The following is a 20,545-nucleotide window of genomic DNA, read 5'->3' as shown; positions in this document are numbered from 1 at the left end:
ACCACAGGCCCCTCTACACCCATGGGAGTGGCCCTCATCTCCATGGCAACGGGTGCATATTGAATTTGGTGGTCCATTCATGGACTCAATGTTTTTTATAGCTGTGGATGCGCACTCGAAATGGCCTGAGTTCATCAAAATGTCCTCCACCACCACGGAGAAAACTATTGCAGTCCTACGGACCATTTTTGCCAGGAATGGCTTGCCAGAACAGATTTGCTCCGACAACGGACCACAGTTTGTGTCCGAAGAGTTCCGGAGGTTCTTGAAAAAGAATGGGGTAAGGCATTACACATCCGCCCCGTATCATCTAGCCACAAATGGATTGGCTGAGAGGTTCGTACAAACCTTTAAGAAGGCAGTAAAGGCTATGTAGAATGACAACATTCCACTGCAGCACAAGGTGGACAATTTCTTGTTCGCCTACCGGAATGCGACACATGCAGTCACCAACCAGGCCCCAGCCATGATGTTCTTTAACCGAAGGTTAAGATCTCGCCTGGATTTGCTCAGACCAAACGTACGAAGAGATGTTGAGAGTAAGCAATTCCAGCACATCCATGAGAAGCCAACAAGGAGCTTCAATGTAGGGCAACCAGTCTTGGCCCGCGACTACCGAACAGAAAAATGGCAGTCAGGAACGATATGCACACGGCAGGGCCCACTAATGTACACAGTGGATGTTGGGGAGAGCATCGTGAGACGCCATGCTGACCAGATCCTAGAGTGACAGGAACAAGTCAACCCCATGCCTCAGCCATACGTACCTGGTGAGGAACCCGACGTACAGGTCGCATCTACCCCAGAAACAGTAGCATCGGAAGCTGATGAACCAACCAACGACAGGGGGCCAGAATCGCCTCCGCACCAAGAGCAAGACACTTGGGAAAGGCGCTATCCAGAAAGGATCAGGAAGCCTCCCCAAAGACTGAATATATAAATAGACTATTTTCAGCTAATGTTGCATGTTAAAAAGTGTTAATTGTAATTAGTTTGATATTTAATTGTTAAATGAGTGTTATGGTACTGTTAATCTAAAAGGGGAGGAATTGTAATGTATATACCTTTAAGGGGGGAACTATCTTTTACAGCTCATGTATACTGCAGTACCGGCAGTGACCACACCTGTATATAGCACTGAGTAGTAATCTGTACAGATCAGTTCTAGTGTGAGCCACGTTGAGTAAACACCTGTTGTACCGTTCTCCGCAGTCTGTGTCTTATACACGGACACAACAGAACATACCCTCAAAGTTAGAGCTAGGCTGTTCAGGGATGATGTCAGAAGGTACCTTTTACATATTACATGGGATATAGGGCACAGAAACAGGCCATTTGGCCCAACCAGTCCATGCCGGCATTTATACTCCACTCGAGCCTCCTCCCGTCTTTCCTCATCTAACTCAATCAGCATAACCCTCTATTCCCTTCTCCCTCATATGCTTATCTAGCCTCCGCTTAAATGCATCTAAACTATTCGCCTCAACTGTGTCAGCTGTGTCAGTGGGTAGCACTCTCTAGGTGGGAGGGGCTATGAGTGAGCCAGGTGTTACTGGTTGCCTGATTGCAGCTGGGAGTTGGAGGGAGTTTTGTAAAAAGTTGGTGGTGGGTTTTGGGGTTTTGTTTTCAGGTTTTAGGGCCTTTTTCACCCACAAAAAACAGCCAGATGGCTGCTGAGGGGTCCGGAGAGCTGGGCCTCTCGGAGGACAGTGTTCCCGAGAGGAATTTAATTAGGGAAGAAACTGTGGTGGGAAAGGAAAAAAGAAGGCCCAAAGATTTGGGCCAGGACCCCAGCAGGTTTGGTAAAGAAAACATGGTGGTGATGCAGTGTGAGGATAAGAAGATTCGAGCCTGGGATATAATCCAGGCGGTTCATGAGGACTGTTGCGAGGGAAGCTGCTTTGCCTGCCGACCAAAGTCGAATGTGGGATTTGAGGTGACGGTCAGTGGCCGTGAGGAGGTGGAAAAACTGCTACTCAGTCTGAAAGTTGGTGAGAAATTCTTGGAGGTGGTGGTTTCATTTTTGAACTTGCCAGTTTACATTGAGGACAAAGTGCTGAGCAAAAAGTTGGAGTCGTGGGACATTAAAATCTGTTCTGAAATAAAGAGGAGGTACTATCTGGGAACATGGGTAGCAGACGGAACCCGGTATGTAAAGGTGCGGTTCCCAGAGGGGGTGAGGTCATTGCCGTACAGTATGAAGTTCGAGACACTGGAAGGAGTGCAGTACTTTCGTGTGCTGCATGATAACCAAGTAAAGGTGTGCTATTATTGTCTGGGACATGACCATCTCGTAAGAAACTGTCCAGATTTGTATTGTTACAATTGCGGTGAGTCGGGACACATCGCTCGGAGCTGCAAGGCAGAGCGCTGTGGGGTGTGTCACAAAGGCCCCGCCCGCTGTGAGTGTGTGGCAGAAGGGAGCGATATGTGTGATGAGGAGATGGGAGAAGGAGAAGGAGATGAGAGTGGAACGGCCGGAGGAGCGGTGCAGTCAGAGGACACAGCTGGTAAAATGAAGGAGAAAGGAGCACAGGAAGAGGCAGAGGATGGCGGAGCGGAGGACGGGATGGAGATGGCGGAAAACACGCTGAGTACTGTGGAGGGGAACAAAGACAGCAGCGGGCAGCGAGGGTTGAGTGCAGACTCGAGCCTTAGTGTGGTTCGGCTCCCCCTGGGGAGTCTGGTGGCTGCGGGGGGAGAGGAGGCGGGAGCGGGATGTGTGGTGGATGTGGGTGCTCTGGGGAGAGGCAGTGAGTTGGATATCTTGGTGAGCGGGAGGGGGCAGGACGGGGAGAGGGAGCAAGAGGCAGGAGCCTTAAAGGGACAGCAGGATGGGATCGGCGAGATAGAGACGTCAGAAGGGAACAATTTAGGTGCGCCATTGTCCCATGGAGAGAGGGAACAGGGTGCAAGGGTCAGAGGTGCAGATGTGGTCGAAGGGAGTGGCACAGTGGGAGAAACTGTGATAGCAGGAAGACTCTCTATGGGAGATGAAGTATCTGACGGGGAGCAGGATTTTGTATTGGACAGGGAGCAGGCACAGGGGGTTGCAGAAGAGCTTGAGTGTGAGGAATTAGAGGGGGACAGAGACATGGAAGTCGGGGGTGGCGTGGCATCATGTGGAAAGGGAAAGGTTAGTGAGGGGCAGAAGGAGGGAGAAAGGGCAGCTCCTGGGCCCAAACTTTATGCAAGGAAGAGGCTGAAACAGCAGGGAAAGTTTAAACAGGAGGGGAAAAAGAGTCGGAGGCTGCAGGAAAAAGCAACAACTGCCCGAGAAGTTGGGAAGGAGCATGTGAGGGGGGAAGGGCCAGAGATTAAATGATGGGGAGATTATCAGGCATACTTCCCTTCTTTGGAGCCATGATTACATTGGTCTCGATTAATGTGATCGGACTGAGGGGTGAGAAGAAATTGCAGCAGTTGTTGCAGGGTTTTAAAGGTACGGACTTGTTGTGTCTGCAAGAAACCTTTTGGGATGAGGATATCCTAGAAAGAGTTCAGAAGGTTTGGAAGGGAGAGGTGTTTGCAAGTTGTGCAAACAATAACTGTAGAGGGGTGGCTGTTTTGGTGAGTCCGTCCATAAAAGAGAACGTTGCCTTGATGGACAAGGACGCTGAGGGGAGATTTTTATGGCTAAGGATAAAAATGGAGGGATTTAATTGCGATCTCTTTAATATCTATGCACCGAATGACCATTGCAAGCATCGTGAGTTTTTTCGGGGGTTATTCACTGAAGCGGCAGAGGTGGAAAATCCTTGTATAGTGGGGGATTTCAATGTATTTTTATCTCGGATGGACATTTCAGCCTAGATGACCTTTAAGGATGATAACTCCAGAGGAATGATGGTAAAAATGATGACAAATTTAAATTTGAGAGACTTATGGAGGGACCGGAACCCCATAAAAAGGGAGTTCTCCAGATCAGGTTCGGTGGGTGATGTTTTAAAACAGAGCCGAATAGATTTTGTGTTAATGCGGGAAGGGTTAAGTTCTGAGGTGATGGAGATTTATTATAAAAAAGTATTTTTTAGTGATCACTCGGCTTTGGTTCTTAGAATTAGGAACAGCAGAGTTAAGATCAGTTCAGGGGTGTGGATTTTAAACAATCAATACCTGAAAGAAATTGCTTATAAAGAAGGGATTATAAATAAAATAAAGGATGCTCGGAAGGAACCTTTGTTCTTGAAAGAAAGAAGAGTTTGGTGGGATAATTTCAAATATGAGGTAAAAGTTTTTTTGGTACGTTATGGGAAAAAGAGGGCGGCAGCTAACCAGAGTCGAGAAGAGAATATAAATAAAAGGTTTACGGATGCCCGTAAAGCAGTTGACGGAGGGGATAAGAGTTATATACTAAAGAAGACATTTCCAATTTGGCGATGGAGAAGGTTACTGCTTTTATTGAAGAGGGTTTAAAGGAGGATGAGAGAAGCATGTTTGACAAAGAAGTAGGATTAGCGGAAATAAAAGTAGCAATAAGTGGAATGAAGGGGGGGAAAAGCCCAGGGTCTGATGGACTAAGTGCAGAATTTTATAAAGAATTTTGTGAGATTTTAAGTCCATTGCTCTTAGAAGTTTTTAAGGAAATTAAAATTGAGGGAAGCCTGGCCCCATCTAAGAGGAGAGGGATCATAAGCCTAGCTTATATAAAAATAAAGGGGATAGACAGGATCTGAAGAATTGAAGGCCCATCACATTATTAAATGTGGATTATAAGACCTTGGCGAGGGTTATGGCAAATCGTTTGAAGGAGGTGTTACCGCAGATAGTTTGGCCCTCTCAATCCTATGGAGTCCTAGGCCGGGACATCACAGACTCTGTGGTCTCAATCCGAGATGCGATAGAGCTCATGGAAGAGAGTGGGAGGGAGGCTTATGTATTAAAAATAGATCAAGAGAAAGCCTTTGATAGGGTCTCTCATGAGTTTTTATTGAAGGTTTTGGAAGCATTTGGTTTCAAGGAAAATTTCATTCAGTGAATAAGGATTTTTTATTCAAACATATTTAGCTGTATTAAATGTAATGGTTTTTTATCCAAGTATTTTCGGATACAGAGATCAGTGAGATAGGGTTGTCCCCTGTCCCCATTGTTGTACACATTGGTAGTAGAACCATTAGGTTACATGATGCGAAAGAAACAAGGTGTAGTTGGGATTGTGGTCCTCAGTTCTGGGCTGGTGTCAGTGATACACCAATATGCAGATGACACAACCCTAACATTGAGAAATGGGGAGTCAGTGAGGAAAGCTATGGATGTAGTGGAGGAATATTGTAGAGCTTCAGGAGCCAGAGTGAATTATAGTAAGTCCCAATGCTGGTTGCAGGGAGGGGTAGGGGGGAATGGTTGGGGGAATGTCCCTTTAAGGTGGTGGCGGTTTTGGAAATTCTGGGGGTGCATATGGGGTGCAAGAAAGACAGGGATGAAGTGGATCGATAAAATTGGAAACCGAAGGTTATGAAAATTAAAAAGATTTTGGGAAGATGGGAAAGAAGGTGGTTGAAAGTGCAAGGAAGAGCGACAGTGGTGTCTGCCCTCCTGCTATCTAAGCTATGGTACTTATTGATGGTGGAGGATATTCCTGAGTGGGCGGAAAAGTCCATCCGAGAGGCCCGTGTGAGGTTTTTATGGGAAGGGAAACCAGCCTTGGTGGCTTACAATACCATCATTGGACAGAGAAATCAGGGAGGACTCAATTTCCCAGATATTGATTTGAAGAAAAAATCCTTTAGAATCAAATGGGTGAAGAGATTTCTTCAGAAGTCAAATACACGTTTTTGGAAGAGTTGTTTTGAGCATTTTTTAAAACGAAGTGGGATAGGAGGGCAGGGGATATTGTATATGGAATACAATAATGGCCCAGAAATTCGGGTCGGGGGCTTCCCGTGGGTGTAAGCCCCCGACCTGCACTTACCTTGCGCACCGGCAGTTGAGCTGTAGGGCCCCGTGGAATTCCGCTCCGGGGCCTGGCCCAGCTGCTGGCGCGCTGTTCTTGCGTGTCCCAGGGGCGTAGTTAGTGCGATGTGTCCCCTGGGATCACGTGAGCCATGGGCAGCCAATCGGAGGAGGGAAAAGCCCATTCATAAGATTGACAGGTAGACCTGTCAAAACTTATAAATACTACGGGCCCAAAATAGCAGTAAACCTTCAAATAATTTTTTTTTTAAATCACACTTTTTAAATAAACTATAAATTACATTAAATAACTCTTTTAAACAATAATTTAAATTTTTGAAAAAAATAATTTTATATTATAACAGGGCTAAAAATAAACTTACCTTGCTTTAAAGTATTTAAAAATAATAAACCTGTGGAAAAAATGTTTTAATTTTAATTAATTGACCACTTACCTTGCAAAAAGCAGGCCTTACGCCTGCTTTTTAAATGTGTAAATCCTGCAGGCTTACCCTCCCGGGAAAACTTGTAAAAAAAAACTAAGTTCAAAGCGCACGCGCAGCCTCCCCTGCGCGCGCATTCGACCTCTGAACCCCTTCGTTCAGAGGATCGGAAGTGCCGGTTTCCCGCGCATGCGCAGTGCATGCAGGAAACCGGCAATTCCATTCGGCCTACGGGTGAGTACCCCGTGCGTACTCACCCGGGGAGAGCCGAATTTCTGGGCCAATATGTTTTTAAAATCGATTAAACTTCTCCCGGTTTTATAAGGGGGTTGCAGAGACTTGGGCCCAATTTTTAAAAATTGTGCAGTTTATGCCCAAGGGGGCTGAGGAACTTTTAGAACAGCCCTTATTTTTGAACAGGTGGGTCAACATCGAAGGAGGGGTTTTATTTAATCAAGCTTTTATAAAAGCTGGGATTATATCTGTGAAAGATGTATTATACGAGGTGATTCCAGGTTGGTTGCCGGAAGCGATAGTGAGGGATATGGTGTGGGAGGAGGATCAGGAGATAGAGGAAAAAGCAATAGGAATTATGTATGAGAAGATTGTGAGGGCAATGCCACAGGATTGGATGGAAGAAATAAATGCGGAAATCTCCAAAGGAAGTAAAATGCGTCCTGCTTTTCCAAGCTTTGTACTGGAGAAAGGGGGAGAGTTGGTCCAATTTGACAACTGTAATTCTCGAGATTTCTATGAGGTATTTAGAGAATGGAGATTCAAGACACCTGCTGGTCAGGAGTTTTGGCAGAGTATATACCCACAGCTGGACTTCAACAGGATTTGGAAGGGAGTGTGGGCGAATTTTAAATGTCCAGAGTAGATTGAACTGGATTTCAAATTGGCTCACAACCAGATTTTTACCATGACGGTAAAAGATTGGGCGAGTGGAGGCGGCAACTTGCCCAGTATGTGGGACACGGGATGAGACTCTGACCCATTTACTGGTGTTATGTCCGCAGTTAAATGACTTTAAGTACTATGTTCGACAGTTGTGTGAAGCTTTTTTGCTGGGTGGGGACCGAAAAGCGAGAATGGGAATCCCATGGGACTCAATTTTGAGATGGGGATTGCAGGAGAGTCTGCCCGAGTCTAGCGGAGCGGCAATTAATTTAATGTTCAGTTTGGCTAGATTCGTGATTGTGCAAAGAAGGAATGCTCTGTTTTTTAAGGGGAGGAGGATCAATCTAAAAGAGTATTTTAAATATAAGCTAAAAGATCATTATAAGGCTCTGTGGATGTTTTATTCAGAAAGGAATTTACGGATAGTATTTTACAACCAATTTTTAAAGTACAATCAATTAATATATGTTACAGGAGACAAATTAAACTTCAGGTTTTGATGTTAAAATGTGGTGGCGGAATGGCTGTGCAGAGCGGCGGAATTGATTTGTATCATACAATGAAATGATCACGATGTTGTAAATGTTCTTAATGTTCAATAATGTATATTTATAAAAAAAAAGTGGATAGCATTCTCGCCTACTGAGTCAGAAGGTTGTGGGTTCAAGTCCCACTCCAGGGACTTGAGCACATAAATCAAGGCCGACACTCCCAGTGCAGTACTGAGGAAGTGCTGCACTGTCGGAGGTGCCGTCTTTCGGATGAGACGTTAAACCGAGGCCCCGTCTGCTCTCTCACGTGGACGTAAAAATCCCATGGCACTATTTTGAAGAAGAGCAGAGGAGTTCTCCCTGGTGTCCTGGACAATATTTATCCCTCGATCAACATAACAAAAACAGATTATCTGGTCTTTATCACATTGCTGTTTGTGGGAGCTTGCTGTGTGCAAATTGGCTGCTGCATTTCCCACATGACAACAGTGACAGTACTTCATTGGCTGTAAAGTGCTTTGAGACGTCCGGTGGTCGTGAAAGGTGCTATATAACTGCAAGTACTGTATTTCTTTTCAACCACTCCCTGTGGCAGCGAGTTCCACATTCTCACCACTCTTTGGGTAAAGAGTTTTCTTCTGAGTTCCCTATTGGATTTCTTGGTGACTATCTTATTTTGATGGCCTCTAGTTTTTCTCTTCTCTCTGTGTCAACTCTATCAAAGCCTTTCGAAAATAAAAAAATACTTCTTCAAACAAAGGGCAGTGGAGATCTGGAACTCTCTCCCCCGAAAGGCTGTGGATGCTGGTTGGCGGAGGTGGGGGGGGGGGGGGGGGGGGGAAGCGGAGGGGAGGGGTGGAGGGGTGTGGGGGATGTCAAATGGAAATTTCAAGAATGAGATTGATAGAATTTTGTTGGGTAAGGGTATCACAGGGTATGGAGCCAAGGCAGATGTATGGAGTTGAGGTCAAGAACAGCCATGATCTAATTGAATAACAGGACACGCTCGAGGGGCTGAATGGCCTCCTGTTACTAACTGGGCCACATAAAATCATAGAATCATAGGGAGAGAAATTGGGTTGCTTTGCAATGGTGACGTCATCACCGTGCGCAGCGCCCCGGCCGCAAACTTCCCTTGCGCCCCCTGAACTATTGCCAGGCGGTGGGACCGACAGGATCGGGGGGGGGGGGGCGGTTTTTGCAGTGGCGGCGGCACTACTTAAAGGGGCAGGTGATGGGCGACCATTTTGATTTTGGCTGACTACTAGCCCCTGCCCACCTTTAACATATCCGGGCGGGGTGCCGGCCGCGATCATTCAGCCAGGCACGCCTCTTGAGTGCCGGGCTGCATCCATGGCACCCCGCTCCCCGGCAGTCTGTCAGGGCCCCGGTGCATGCAGCGCTAGGCCCCTCCCCTTTAATCAGGGGAGGAGGACTGCAATGAAACGGCGCTATGTGCCGCCGCGACATTGAGCAGTAGCGCCCCAAGAAGGAGGTGGAGTGCTTCCAGCTTCCAGCGCTCCACCTCCTCCTTGGGGTGCTATTGCTGAATTTACGGTGGAGGGGCGCTAACCTTTCCGGGGCAGCACCCCGGCGATGTTAACACCCCAAAATGGGTGCTACCCAATTTTTCTCTCATTGAAATTTACAGCACAGAAGGAAGCCATTCGGCCCATCCTGTCCGTGCCGGCCAACAATGAGCTCTCCACCCTAATCCCACTTTCCAGCTCTTGGTCCGTAGCCTTGTAGGTTACAGCACTTCACATGCATATCCAAGTACTTTTTAAATGAGGTGAGAGTTTCTGCCTCTACCACCCTTTCAGGCAGTGAGTTCCAGACCCCCACCACGTTCTGGGTGAAAACATTTCTCCTCAAATCCCCTCTAAACATCCGACCAATTACTTTAAATCTCTGCCCCTTGGTTATTGACCCTTCTGCTAAGGGAAATAGGTCCTTCCTATCCATTCTATCTACATTCATAGAGTGATAGAGTTACACAGCACAGAAAGAGGCCCTTCGGCCCATCGTGCCCACACCGGCCATCAAGCTCTGTCTATTCTAAATCATTTTCCAGCACTTGGTCCGTAGCCTTGTATGCTATGGCGTTTCAAGTGCTCATCTAAATGCTTCTTGAATGTTGTGAGGATTCCTGCGTCTACCACACTTTCAGGCAGTGAGTTCCAGATTCCAACCACCCTCTGGGCGAAAAAGTTTTTCCTCAAATCCCCTCTAAACCTCCTGTCCCTTACCTTGAAACTATGCCCCCTGGTTATTGACCCATCTACTAAGGGGAAAAGTTCCTTTCTATTTATCCTATCTATGCCCCTCATAATTTTGTACACGTCAAACAGGTCCCCCCTCAGCCTTCTCTGCTCTAAGGAGAACAACCCCAGCCTGTCCAGTCTCTCCTCAGAGCTGAAACGCTCCAGCCCAGGTAACACCCTGGTGAATCTCCTCTGCACCCTCTCCAATGCAATCACATCCTTCCTTTAATGTGGCAACCAGAACTGCACACAGTATTCCAGCTGTGGCCTAACTAGCGTTTTGTACAGCTCCATCATAACCTCCCTGCTCTTATATTCTATGCCTCGGCTAATGAAGGCAAGTAGCCCATATGCCTTTTTAACCACCTTATCTACCTGTCCTGCTGCCTTCAGGGATCTATATACATGCACATCAAAGTCCCTCTGATCCCCTGTCCTTCCTAGGGTCCTACCATTCATTGTGTATTCCCTTACCTTGTTTGTCCTTCCAAAATGCATCACCTCACACTTTTCAGGGTTAAATTCCATTTGCCACTGTTCTGCCCATCTAACCAACCCGTCTACTCCGTCCTGTAGCCTGAGGCTTCCCTCCTCACTATTTACCACTCCACCAATTTTCGTGTCATCTGCGTACTTACTGATCATACCTCCTACATTCATATCTAAATCATTAATGTACACTACAAACAGTAAAGGGCCGATCCCTGCGGTACACCACTGGATACAGGCTTCCAGTCACAAAAACAACCTTCGACCAACACCCTCTGCCTCCTGCCATTAAGCCAATTTTGGATCCAATGTGCCAAATTGCCCTGGATCCCATGGGCTCTTACCTTCTTGACCAGTCTCCCATGTGAGATTTTGTCAAAAGCCTTACTGGATTCCATGTAGACTGCATCAACTGCACTACCCTCATCCACACACCTAGTCACCCCCTCGAAAATTCAATCAAATTGGTCAGACATGATCTCCCTCTGACAAAGCCATGCTGACTATCCCTGATTAATCCCTGCCGGAAATAAAGGTTCTAAATTGGGGGAAGGCCGATTTTAATAGGATAAGGCAGGATCTGGCCAAAATGGACTGGGATCAGCTACTTGTAGGAAAATCCGCATCGGAGCAATGGGAGGCTTTCAGAAGGGAGATTGAGATCATACAATGGCAACATGTTCCCGTAAAGGTCAAGGGTGGTTCCAAAAACCACAGGGAACCTTGGATGTCAGGGGATATACGAGAATGGATTAGGAGAAAAAGGAGGGCTTTTGGTAGATACAAAAGGCTAAAGACGGAGGAAGCCCTAGAGGAGTACAAAAAGTGCAGGGGGATACTTAAAAAAGAAATTAGGAGATCAAGGAGGGGCCATGAAATAACACTGGCGAGCAAAATAAAGGAAAATCCGAAGATGTTTTGTAAGTATATTAAGGGTAAGAGGATAACTAGGGAAAAAATAGGGCCTATTAGGGACAAAAGTGGCAATCTGTGTGTGGAGCCGGAAGATGTAGGAGGGGTTTTTTGCATCTGTTTTCACTATGGAGAAGGACGATGTAGACATAGAAATAGGGCGGGGGGACTGTGATATGCTCGAACATATTAACATCGAGAGGGAGGAGGTATTGGCGGTTTTAGCTGGCCTAAAAATGGATAAATCCCCAGGCCCGGATGAAATGTATCCCAGGCTGCTGTGTGAGGCAAAGGAGGAGATTGCGGGGGCTCTAACACATATATTCAGGACCTCTCTGGCCACAGGGGATGTGCCAGAGGACTGGAGAACCGCTAATGTAGTACCATTATTCAAGAAGGGTAGTAGGGAAAAACCGGGGAACTACAGGCCAGTGAGCCTAACATCAGTGGTAGGAAAATTATTGGAAAAAATCCTGAGGGACAAAATTTGTCTCCACTTGGAGAGGCAAGGATTAATCAGGGATAGTCAACATGGCTTTGTCAAGGGAAGATCATGTCTGACTAATTTGATTGAATTTTTTGAGGGGGTGACTAGGTGTGTGGATGAGGGTAACGCAGTGGATGTGGTATACATGGATTTCAGTAAGGCCTTCGATAAAGTCCCGCACAGGAGACTGGTCAAGAAGGTAAGAGCCCATGGAATCCAGGGTGCCTTGGCACATTGGATACAAAACTGGCTTAGTGGCAGAAGGCAGAGGGTGATGGTCGAAGGTTGTTTTTGTGACTGGAAGCTTGTGGCCAGTGGGGTACCACAGGGATCGGTGCTGGGTCCCTTGCTGTTTGTGGTCTACATTAATGACTTGGATATGAATGTAAAGGGTATGATCAGTAAGTTCGCGGATGATACAAAAATTGGTAGGGTGGTAAATAGCGAGGAGGGTAGCCTCAGTCTGCAGGACGATATAGATGGGTTGGTCAGATGGGCGGAACAGTGGCAAATGGAATTTAACCCGGAAAAGTGCGAGGTGATGCACTTTGGGGGGACTAACAAGGCAAAGGAATACACAATGAATGGAAAGACCCTAGGCAAGACGGAGGGTCAGAGGGATCTGGGTGTGCAAGTACACAGATCCCTGAAGGCGGCGGAACAGGTGGATAAGGTGGTAAAAAAGGCATATGGGATACTTGCCTTCATTAGCCGAGGCATTGAATATAAGAGCAAGGAGGTTATGATGGAGCTGTATAAAACACTGGTTAGGCCACAGCTGGAATACTGTGTGCAGTTCTGGTCGCCACACTACAGGAAGGATGTGATCACGTTAGAGAGGGTGCAGAGGAGGTTCACCAGGATGTTACCAGGGCTGGAGCGCTTCAGCTATGAAGAGAGACTGGGCAGATTGGGTTTGTTTTCCTTGGAGCAGAGGAGGCTGAGGGGGGACATGATTGAGGTGTACAAAATTATGAGAGGCATAGATAGGATGGATGCTGAGGAGCTTTTTCCCTTAGTAGAGGGGTCAATAACTAGGGGGCATAGATTCAAGGTAAAGGGCGGGAGGTTTAGAGGGGATTTGAGAAAGAACTTTTTCACCCAGAGGGTGGTTGGAGTCTGGAACTCACTGCCTGAAAGGGTTGTGGAGGCAGAAACCCTCACAACATTTAAGAAGCATTTGGATGTGCACTTGAAATGCCATAGCATACAAGGCTACGGGCCAAATGCTGGAATATGGGATTAGATTAGGCAGGGCTTGATGGCCGGCGCGGACACGATGGGCTGAAGGGCCTCTATCCGTGCTGTATTACTCTATGACTCTATGACTCTCCAAGTGGAGACTAATTCTGTCCCTCAGAATTTTTTCCAATAATTTCCCTACCACTGATGTTAGGCTCACTGGCCTGTAATTCCCTGGTTTATCCCTACTATCCTTCTTGAACAATGGTACTACGTTAGCTGTTCTCCAGTCCTCTGGCACCTCCCCTGTGGCCAGAGAGTTTCTGAAAATTTGTGTCAGAGGCCCTGCAATCTCCTCCCTTGCCTTACACAGCAGCCTGGGATACATCCCATCAGGGCCTGGGGATTTATCCACTTTTAAACCCACTAAAACCGCGAGTACCTCCTCCCTCTCAATACTAATTTGTTCAAGTATATCACAATCCCCCTGCCTGATTTCTATGCCTACATCGTCCTTCTCCATAGTGAACACAGGTGTAAAATATTCATTTAAAACCTCACCTATATCTTCCGGCTCTACACACAGATTGCCACTTTGGGCCCTAGTCTTTCCCTGGTTATCCTCTTGCCCTTAATATACTTAGAAAACACCTTGGGATTTTCCTTTATTTTGTCTGCCAGTGTCTTTTCATGCCCCCTCTTTGCTCTCCTAATTTCTTTTTTAAGTACCCCCCTGCACTTTCTATACTCCTCTAGGGCTTCCATTGTTTTTAGTCCTTTGTATATGCCAAAAGCCTCCCTTTTTTTCCTAATCCATTCTTGTATATCCCTTGACATCCAGGGTTCTCTGGGTTTGTTGGTCCCACCCTTGACCTTTACGGGAACATGTTGGCGTTGTACTCTATTTCCTTTCTGAAAGACTCCCACTGCTCTGATGTGGATTCTCCTGCAAGTAGGCCCCTCATAATTTCATACACCTCAATTAAGTCCTCTCTCAGCCTCCTCTGTTCTAAAGAAAACAACCCCAGCCTATCCAATCTTTCCTCACAGCTAAAATTCTCCAGTCCTGGCACCATCCTAATAAATCTCCTCCCTAGTGTAAACATGCGGGAGCTAAAGAAGGTGGGGGGAGATGGCGGTTGGAGCTGGGAATAAGGAGGGGGGTTGGGGGGGTGCTGGGTTCAGTTCCTCTTTAGGCGGAGTGTTGGCTGGGCCTCTTGTTCCAATAGTTACAATCACGGTTTCCATGCTTTTCCAGGATGCAGGAAGATCAGACCCCCATCGGATGGTGGGATCCGGTACCCTGGACTGACCCAGGAGCAGATCCGGACCATCGAGATCCTGCCCGTGGCCTACGAGATTGAGTACATCTGTAGGAGCAACCGTGTGATAGATGGGCCGCGAGTCCGCAAGTGTTTGAACAATGGGAAGTGGACCGATATGGAGCAGCGCAGCCGATGTGGTGAGCAGAGGAGGGCAAGTGGGCCAGACACTGTCCTTTCACCCTCTGAGACTGGGTGGTGCAGTGAGTCAGACACTGTACTTTCCCCCTCTGGGACTGGGTGGTGCAGTGGGTCAGACACTGTCCATTCCCCCTCAGTGCGGTGTGAGCGGCAGCGGGAAACGTGAGCAGCGAGGCTTTAAAAGGCCCCCAGAGACCAGGTAGGCCTCAGTGCGGTGCGAGCTGCAGCGGGAAACGCGAGCGGCGAGGCTTTAAAAGGCCTCCAGAGACCAGGTAGGCCTCAGTGCGGCACGAGCGGCGAGGCTTTAAAAGGCCTCCAGAGACCAGGTAGGCCTCAGTGCGGCACAAGCGGCGGCAGGAAACGCGAGCGGCGAGGCTTTAAAAGGCCCCCAGACACCAGGTAGGTTTACCAATCTCCAATCTCCAATCTCAGAGGGAAGGAGAGAAGTAAAAAGTAATCGAAGTGTGATGTCACCAGAAAGCAGGTAAGTGATTGGTTGGTGAGTAGTTCTCTCTTTTTTAAACTTTAACTCTGTAGTTTATACTTTCTAAAGTCTCTGTGGTGTAGCGGGGACTGTTTATAAACCAGGGCCCTTAAATATACAATTTAACTGTAGTGTAATTGGTGGGATTGATTTGATTTAATTTAATTGCAATTAATTAAAGGGTAAGTCATGGCAGGACAGCCCGGTGCCGTGGTATGCTCCTCCTGCGCCATGTGGGAACTCAGGGACACTTCCTGTGTCCCTGGCAACCATGTGTGCAGGAAGTATGTCCAGCTGCAGCTACTGGCAGACCGCATTGCAGTACTGGAGCAGCGATTGGATACATACGGGACCATTCGTGATGCTGAGGACGTCGTGAATGGCACATGTAATCAGCTGGTCACACCACAGGCAAAGGCTGGACAGGCAGAAAGGGAACGGGTGACCAACAGGCAGAGTAGTAGGTGCAGGCAGGTAGTGCAGGGGTGCACTGTGGCCATCCCCCTCTCAAACAGATATACCGCTTTGGCTACTGATGGGGGGGGGGTGGCTTACCAGGGGAAAGCAGCAGCAGCCAACTTCCTGGCACCAGGGGTGGCTCTGCTGCACAGGACGGGAGGAAAAAGAGGAGTAGAACTATAGTAATAGGGGATTCTATTGTCAGGGGAATAGATAGGTGTTTCTGCAGCCGCAAACGAGACTGCAGGATGGTGTGTTGCCTCCCTGGTGCAAGGGTCAGGGATGTCTCAGAGCGGCTGCAGAACATCTTGGAAGGGGAGAGTGAACAGCCAGTTGTTGTGGTGCATATAGGTACCAACGACATAGGTAAAAAACGGGATGAGGTCCTAAAAGCTGAATATAGGGAGTTAGGAGGTAAATTAAAAAATAGGACCTCAAAGGTAGTAATCTCAGGATTGCTACCAGTGCCATGTGCTAGTCAGAGTAGAAATAGAAGAATATTTCAGATGAATACGTGGCTAGAGGAATGGTGTCAGGGGGAGGGATTCAAATTCCTGGGACATTGGAACCGGTTCTGGGGGAGGTGGGACCAGTTCAAACCGGACAGTATGCACCTGGGCAGGGCTGGGACCGATGTCCTAGGGGGAGTGTTTGCTAGTGCTCTGGGAGAGGGTTTAAACTAAAATGGCAGGGATTTGGGAACCTGTGCAGGGAGACAGAGGAAAGGGAAACAAGGATAAAAGCAAAAGATAGGAAGGAGAAAAACAAAAGTGGCAGTCAGAGAAATCAACGGTTTAAATCAAACATGGCCACAGTAAATAATAATTCTAATAGGTCTAAGAGCGTTAAAAAAACAAGCCTGAAGGATTTGTGTCTTAATGCGAGGAGCATTCGTAATAAGGTGGATGAATTAGCTGCGCAAATAGAGGTAAACGAATATGATTAGATTGGGATTACGGAAACATGGCTCCAGGGTGGCGAAGGCTGGGAACTCAACATCCAGGGGTATTCAATATTCAGGAAAGATAGGCATAAAGGAAAGGGAGGTGGGGTAGCGTTGCTGGTTAAAGAAGGGATTAACACAATTGTAAGGAAGGATATTAGCTCTGATGATGTAGAATCTGTATGGTTAGAACTGAGAAATACCAAGGGGCAGAAAACGTTAGTGGGAGTGGTATATAGACCTCCAAATAGTAATGCGGAGGTTGGGGATGGCATTAAAAGGGATATTAGAGAAGCGTGCAAAAAAGGCACAGCAGTCACCATGGGTGACTTTAATCTACATATAGATTGGGCTAACCAAATTAGTGACAATACTGTGGAGGAGGAATTCCTGGAGTGTTTACGGGATGGTTTCCTGGACCAATATGTTGAGGAACCAACCAGAGATCAGGCCATCTTAGACTGGGTATTATGTAACGAGAAAGGATTAATTAGCAATCTTGTTGTACGAGACCCCTTGGGTCAGAACGATCATAATATGATCGAATTCTTCATTAAGATGGAGAGCGAAGTAGTTGACTCAGAGACTAGGGTCCTGAATTTAAATAAAGGAAACTACGATAGTCTGAGGCGCGAATTGGGTAGGATTGATTGGGGAATGTCACTTAAAGGGTTAACGGTGGATAGGCAATGGCAAACATTCAAAGACCGCATGGATGAACGACAGAATTTGTTCATCCCAGTTTGGCATAAAAGTAAAACAAAAAAGGTGACTCAACCGTGGCTAACGAGGGAAATTAGGGATAGCATAAGATCCAAGGAGAGGACATATAAATTGGCCAGAAAAAGCAGTAATCCATAGGATTGGGAGCAGTTTAGGATCAGCCATGATCCTATTGAATGGCGGAGCAGGCCCAAGGGGCCGTATGGCCTACTCCTGCTCCGACTTCTTATGTTCTTATGTTCAACAAAGGAGGACAAAGGGATTAATTTAGAAAGGGAAAATAAAATGAGAGTAAGCTTGCAGGGAACATAAAAACTGACGGTAAAAGCTTTTATAGATATGTGAAGAGAAAAAGATTGGTGAAGTCAAGCGTAGGTCCCTTGCAGTCAGAATCAGGGGAATTTATAATGGGGAACAAAGAAATGGCTGACCAATTAAATCCATATTTTGGTTCTGTCTTCACAAAGGAGGACATAAAAAACCTCCCAGAAATGTCCGGGAACATAGGGTCTGATGAAAGGGAGGAACTGAAAGAAATCAGTATTTGTAGGGAAATGGTGTTAGGGAAATTGATGGGATTGAAGGCCGATAAATCCCCAGGGCCTGATAATCTACATCCTAGGGTACTTAAGGAAGTGGCCCCAGAAATAGTAGATGCATTGCTGATCATCTTCCAACATTCGATGGAATCTGGAACAGTACCCATGGATTGGCGGGTAGCTAATGTTACCCCACTATTCAAAAAAGGTGGTAGAGAGAAAACGGGAAATTATAGACCGGTATGCCTGACATTGGTAGTGGGGAAAATGCGAGAGTCCATTATAAAAGATGTAATAGCAGAGCACTTGGAAAACAGTGACAGGATTGGACAAAGTCAACATGGATTTACAAAAGGTAAATCGTGCTTGACTAATCTACTGGAATTTTTTGATGATGTAACTAGTAAAATAGATAAGGGAGAACCAGTGGATGTGGTGCATTTGGACTTTCAGAAGGCTTTCGATAAGGTCCCACATAAGATATTAGCATGTAAATTTAAGGCACATGGGATTGGGGGCAAGGTATTGACTTAAGAACATAAGAACATAAGAACATAAGAAATAGGAGCAGGAGTAGGCCAATCGGCCCCTCGAGCCTGCTCCGCCATTCAATAAGATCATGGCTGATCTGATCCTAACCGCCAATCCACTATCACAGAACCATCTCCTGAATCTAACAGAATTAGACACACGAAATAGGAGCAGGATCAGGCTACACGGCCCCTGGGCCCGCTCCGCTACCCACAGGGCCATGACCGATCCAAACCTAGACTCATGTCCAAATTCCTGCCCGCTCCCCGTAACCCTTAATTCCCTTTACTTCTAGGAAACTGTCTTTTTCTGTTTTAAATTTATGTAATGATGTAGCTTCTACAGCTTTTTGGGGCAGCATATTCCATGGACCTACCACCCTCTGAGTGAAGTAGTTCCTCCTCATCTCAGTTTTGAAAGAGCAGCCCCTTATTCTAAGACTATGCCCCCTAGTTCTAGTTTCACCCATCATCGGGAACATCCTCCCCGCATCCACCCGATCCAACCCCTTCACAATCTTATATGTTTCAATAAGATCGCCTCTCATTCTTCTGAACTCCAATGAGTAGAGTCCCAATCTACTCAACCTCTCCTCATATGTCCATCCCCTCATCCCCGGGATTAACCGAGTGAACGTTCTTTGTACTGACTCGAGAGCAAGTATGTCCTTTCTTAAGTACGGACACCAAAACTGTACGCAGTATTCCCGGTGCGGTCTCACCAATACCTTGTACAACTGAAGCAATACCTCCCTATTTTTATATTCTATCCCCCTAGCAATGAAAGCCAACATTCCATTGGCCTTCTTAATCACTTGCTGCACCTGCATACTAACCTTTTGAGTTTCGTGCACCAGGACCCCCAGATCCCTTTGTACTTCAGTACTTTCCAGTTTCTTGCCATTAAGATAATAACTTGCTCTACGATTTTTCCTGCCAAAGTGCATAACCTCACACTTTCCAGTATTGTATTCCATCTGCCAAATCTCTGCCCACTTACTTAGCCTGTCTATGTCCCCTTGCAGGTTTTTCATGTCCTCCTCACTCACTACTTTCCCTCCCATCTTAGTATCATCTGCAAACTTTGATATGTTACACTCGGTCCCCTCCTCCAAATCGTTAATATAGATTGTAAAGAGTTGGGGACCCAGCACTGACCCCTGCGGAACACCACTAGTTACTGATTGCCAGTCTGAGAATGAACCATTTATCCCAACTCTCTGCCTTCTGTTAGATAGCCAATCCTCTATCCATGACAGAATATTACCCCCAATCCCGTGATTTTTTATCTTAAGCAATAATCTTCTGTGTGGCACCTTGTCAAATGCCTTTTGGAAGTCTAAATACACTACATTCACTGGTTCCCCTTTATCCACCCTATATGTTACTTCCTCAAAGAACTCCAGCAATTTTGTCAAACATGACTTCCCCTTCATAAAACCATGCTGACTTTGTCCTATTAAATTATGATTATCCAAATGTCCTGTTACTGCCTCCTTAATAATGGACTCCAAAATTTTACCTACCACAGATGTTAGGCTAACCGGTCTATAGGTCCATTTTAGTTTAAACCCTCCCCAATAGCACTAGCAAACACTCCCCCTAGGACATCGGTCCCCGACCTGCGCAGGTGCAAACCGTCCAGTTTGGACTGGTCCCAACTTCCCCAGAACTGGTTCCAATGTCCCAGAAATTTGAATCCCTCCCCCTTGCACCATTCCTCTAGCCACGTATTCATCTGAAATATCTTTCTATTTCTACTCTGACTAGCATATGGCACTGGTAGCAATCCTGAGATTACTACCTTTGAGGTCCTACTTTTTAATTTACCTCCTAACTCCCTATATACAGCTTTTAGGACCTCGTCCCGGTTTTTACCTATATCGTTGGTAACTATATGCACCACAACAACTGGCTGCTCACCATCCCTTTTCAAAATGCTCTGCAGCCGCTCCGAGACATCCTTCACCCTTGCACCAGGGCGGCAACATACAGTCCTGGAGTCTCATTTGCGGCCACAGAAAGCCTATCTATTACCCTTACAATAGAATCCCCTATTACTATTGCTCTCCCACTCTTTTACCTCCTGTCCTGTGCAGCTGGACTTGGCGGTGCAGTGGGTCAGACACTGTCCTTTCACCCTCTGGGACTGGATGGTGCAGTGGGTCAGACACTGTTCTTTCCCCCTCTGGGACTGGGCGGTGCAGTGGGTCAAACACTGTCCTTTCCCCCTCTGGGAATGGGTGGTGCAGTGGGTCAGACACTGTCCTTTCCCCCTCTGGGACTGGGTGGCGCAGCGGGTCAGACACTGTCCTTTCCCCCTCTGGGACTGGGTGGTGCGGTG

General features: G+C 46.8%; 1 protein-coding gene across 1 annotated transcript in view; it reads left to right on the top strand.

The window, feature by feature from the left end:
• LOC147095864 (gamma-aminobutyric acid type B receptor subunit 1-like) overlaps positions 1–20,545 on the top strand; it is a 235,019-nt gene that overhangs the window by 164,254 nt on the left and 50,220 nt on the right. Inside the window, exon 3 of the mRNA XM_085973731.1 lies at positions 14,319–14,522. Within this exon, the coding sequence (XP_085829857.1) occupies positions 14,319–14,522 (204 nt within the window). The remainder of the gene's footprint in view (positions 1–14,318; positions 14,523–20,545) is intronic.

The sequence above is a fragment of the Somniosus microcephalus genome, unplaced genomic scaffold, assembly GCF_052327205.1.
Source record: "Somniosus microcephalus isolate GS21.2 unplaced genomic scaffold, FLI_Smic_1.0 unresolved_chr1, whole genome shotgun sequence".
Classification (NCBI taxonomy): Eukaryota; Metazoa; Chordata; class Chondrichthyes; order Squaliformes; family Somniosidae; genus Somniosus; species Somniosus microcephalus.
This window is presented reverse-complemented; position numbering and strand designations above follow the sequence as displayed.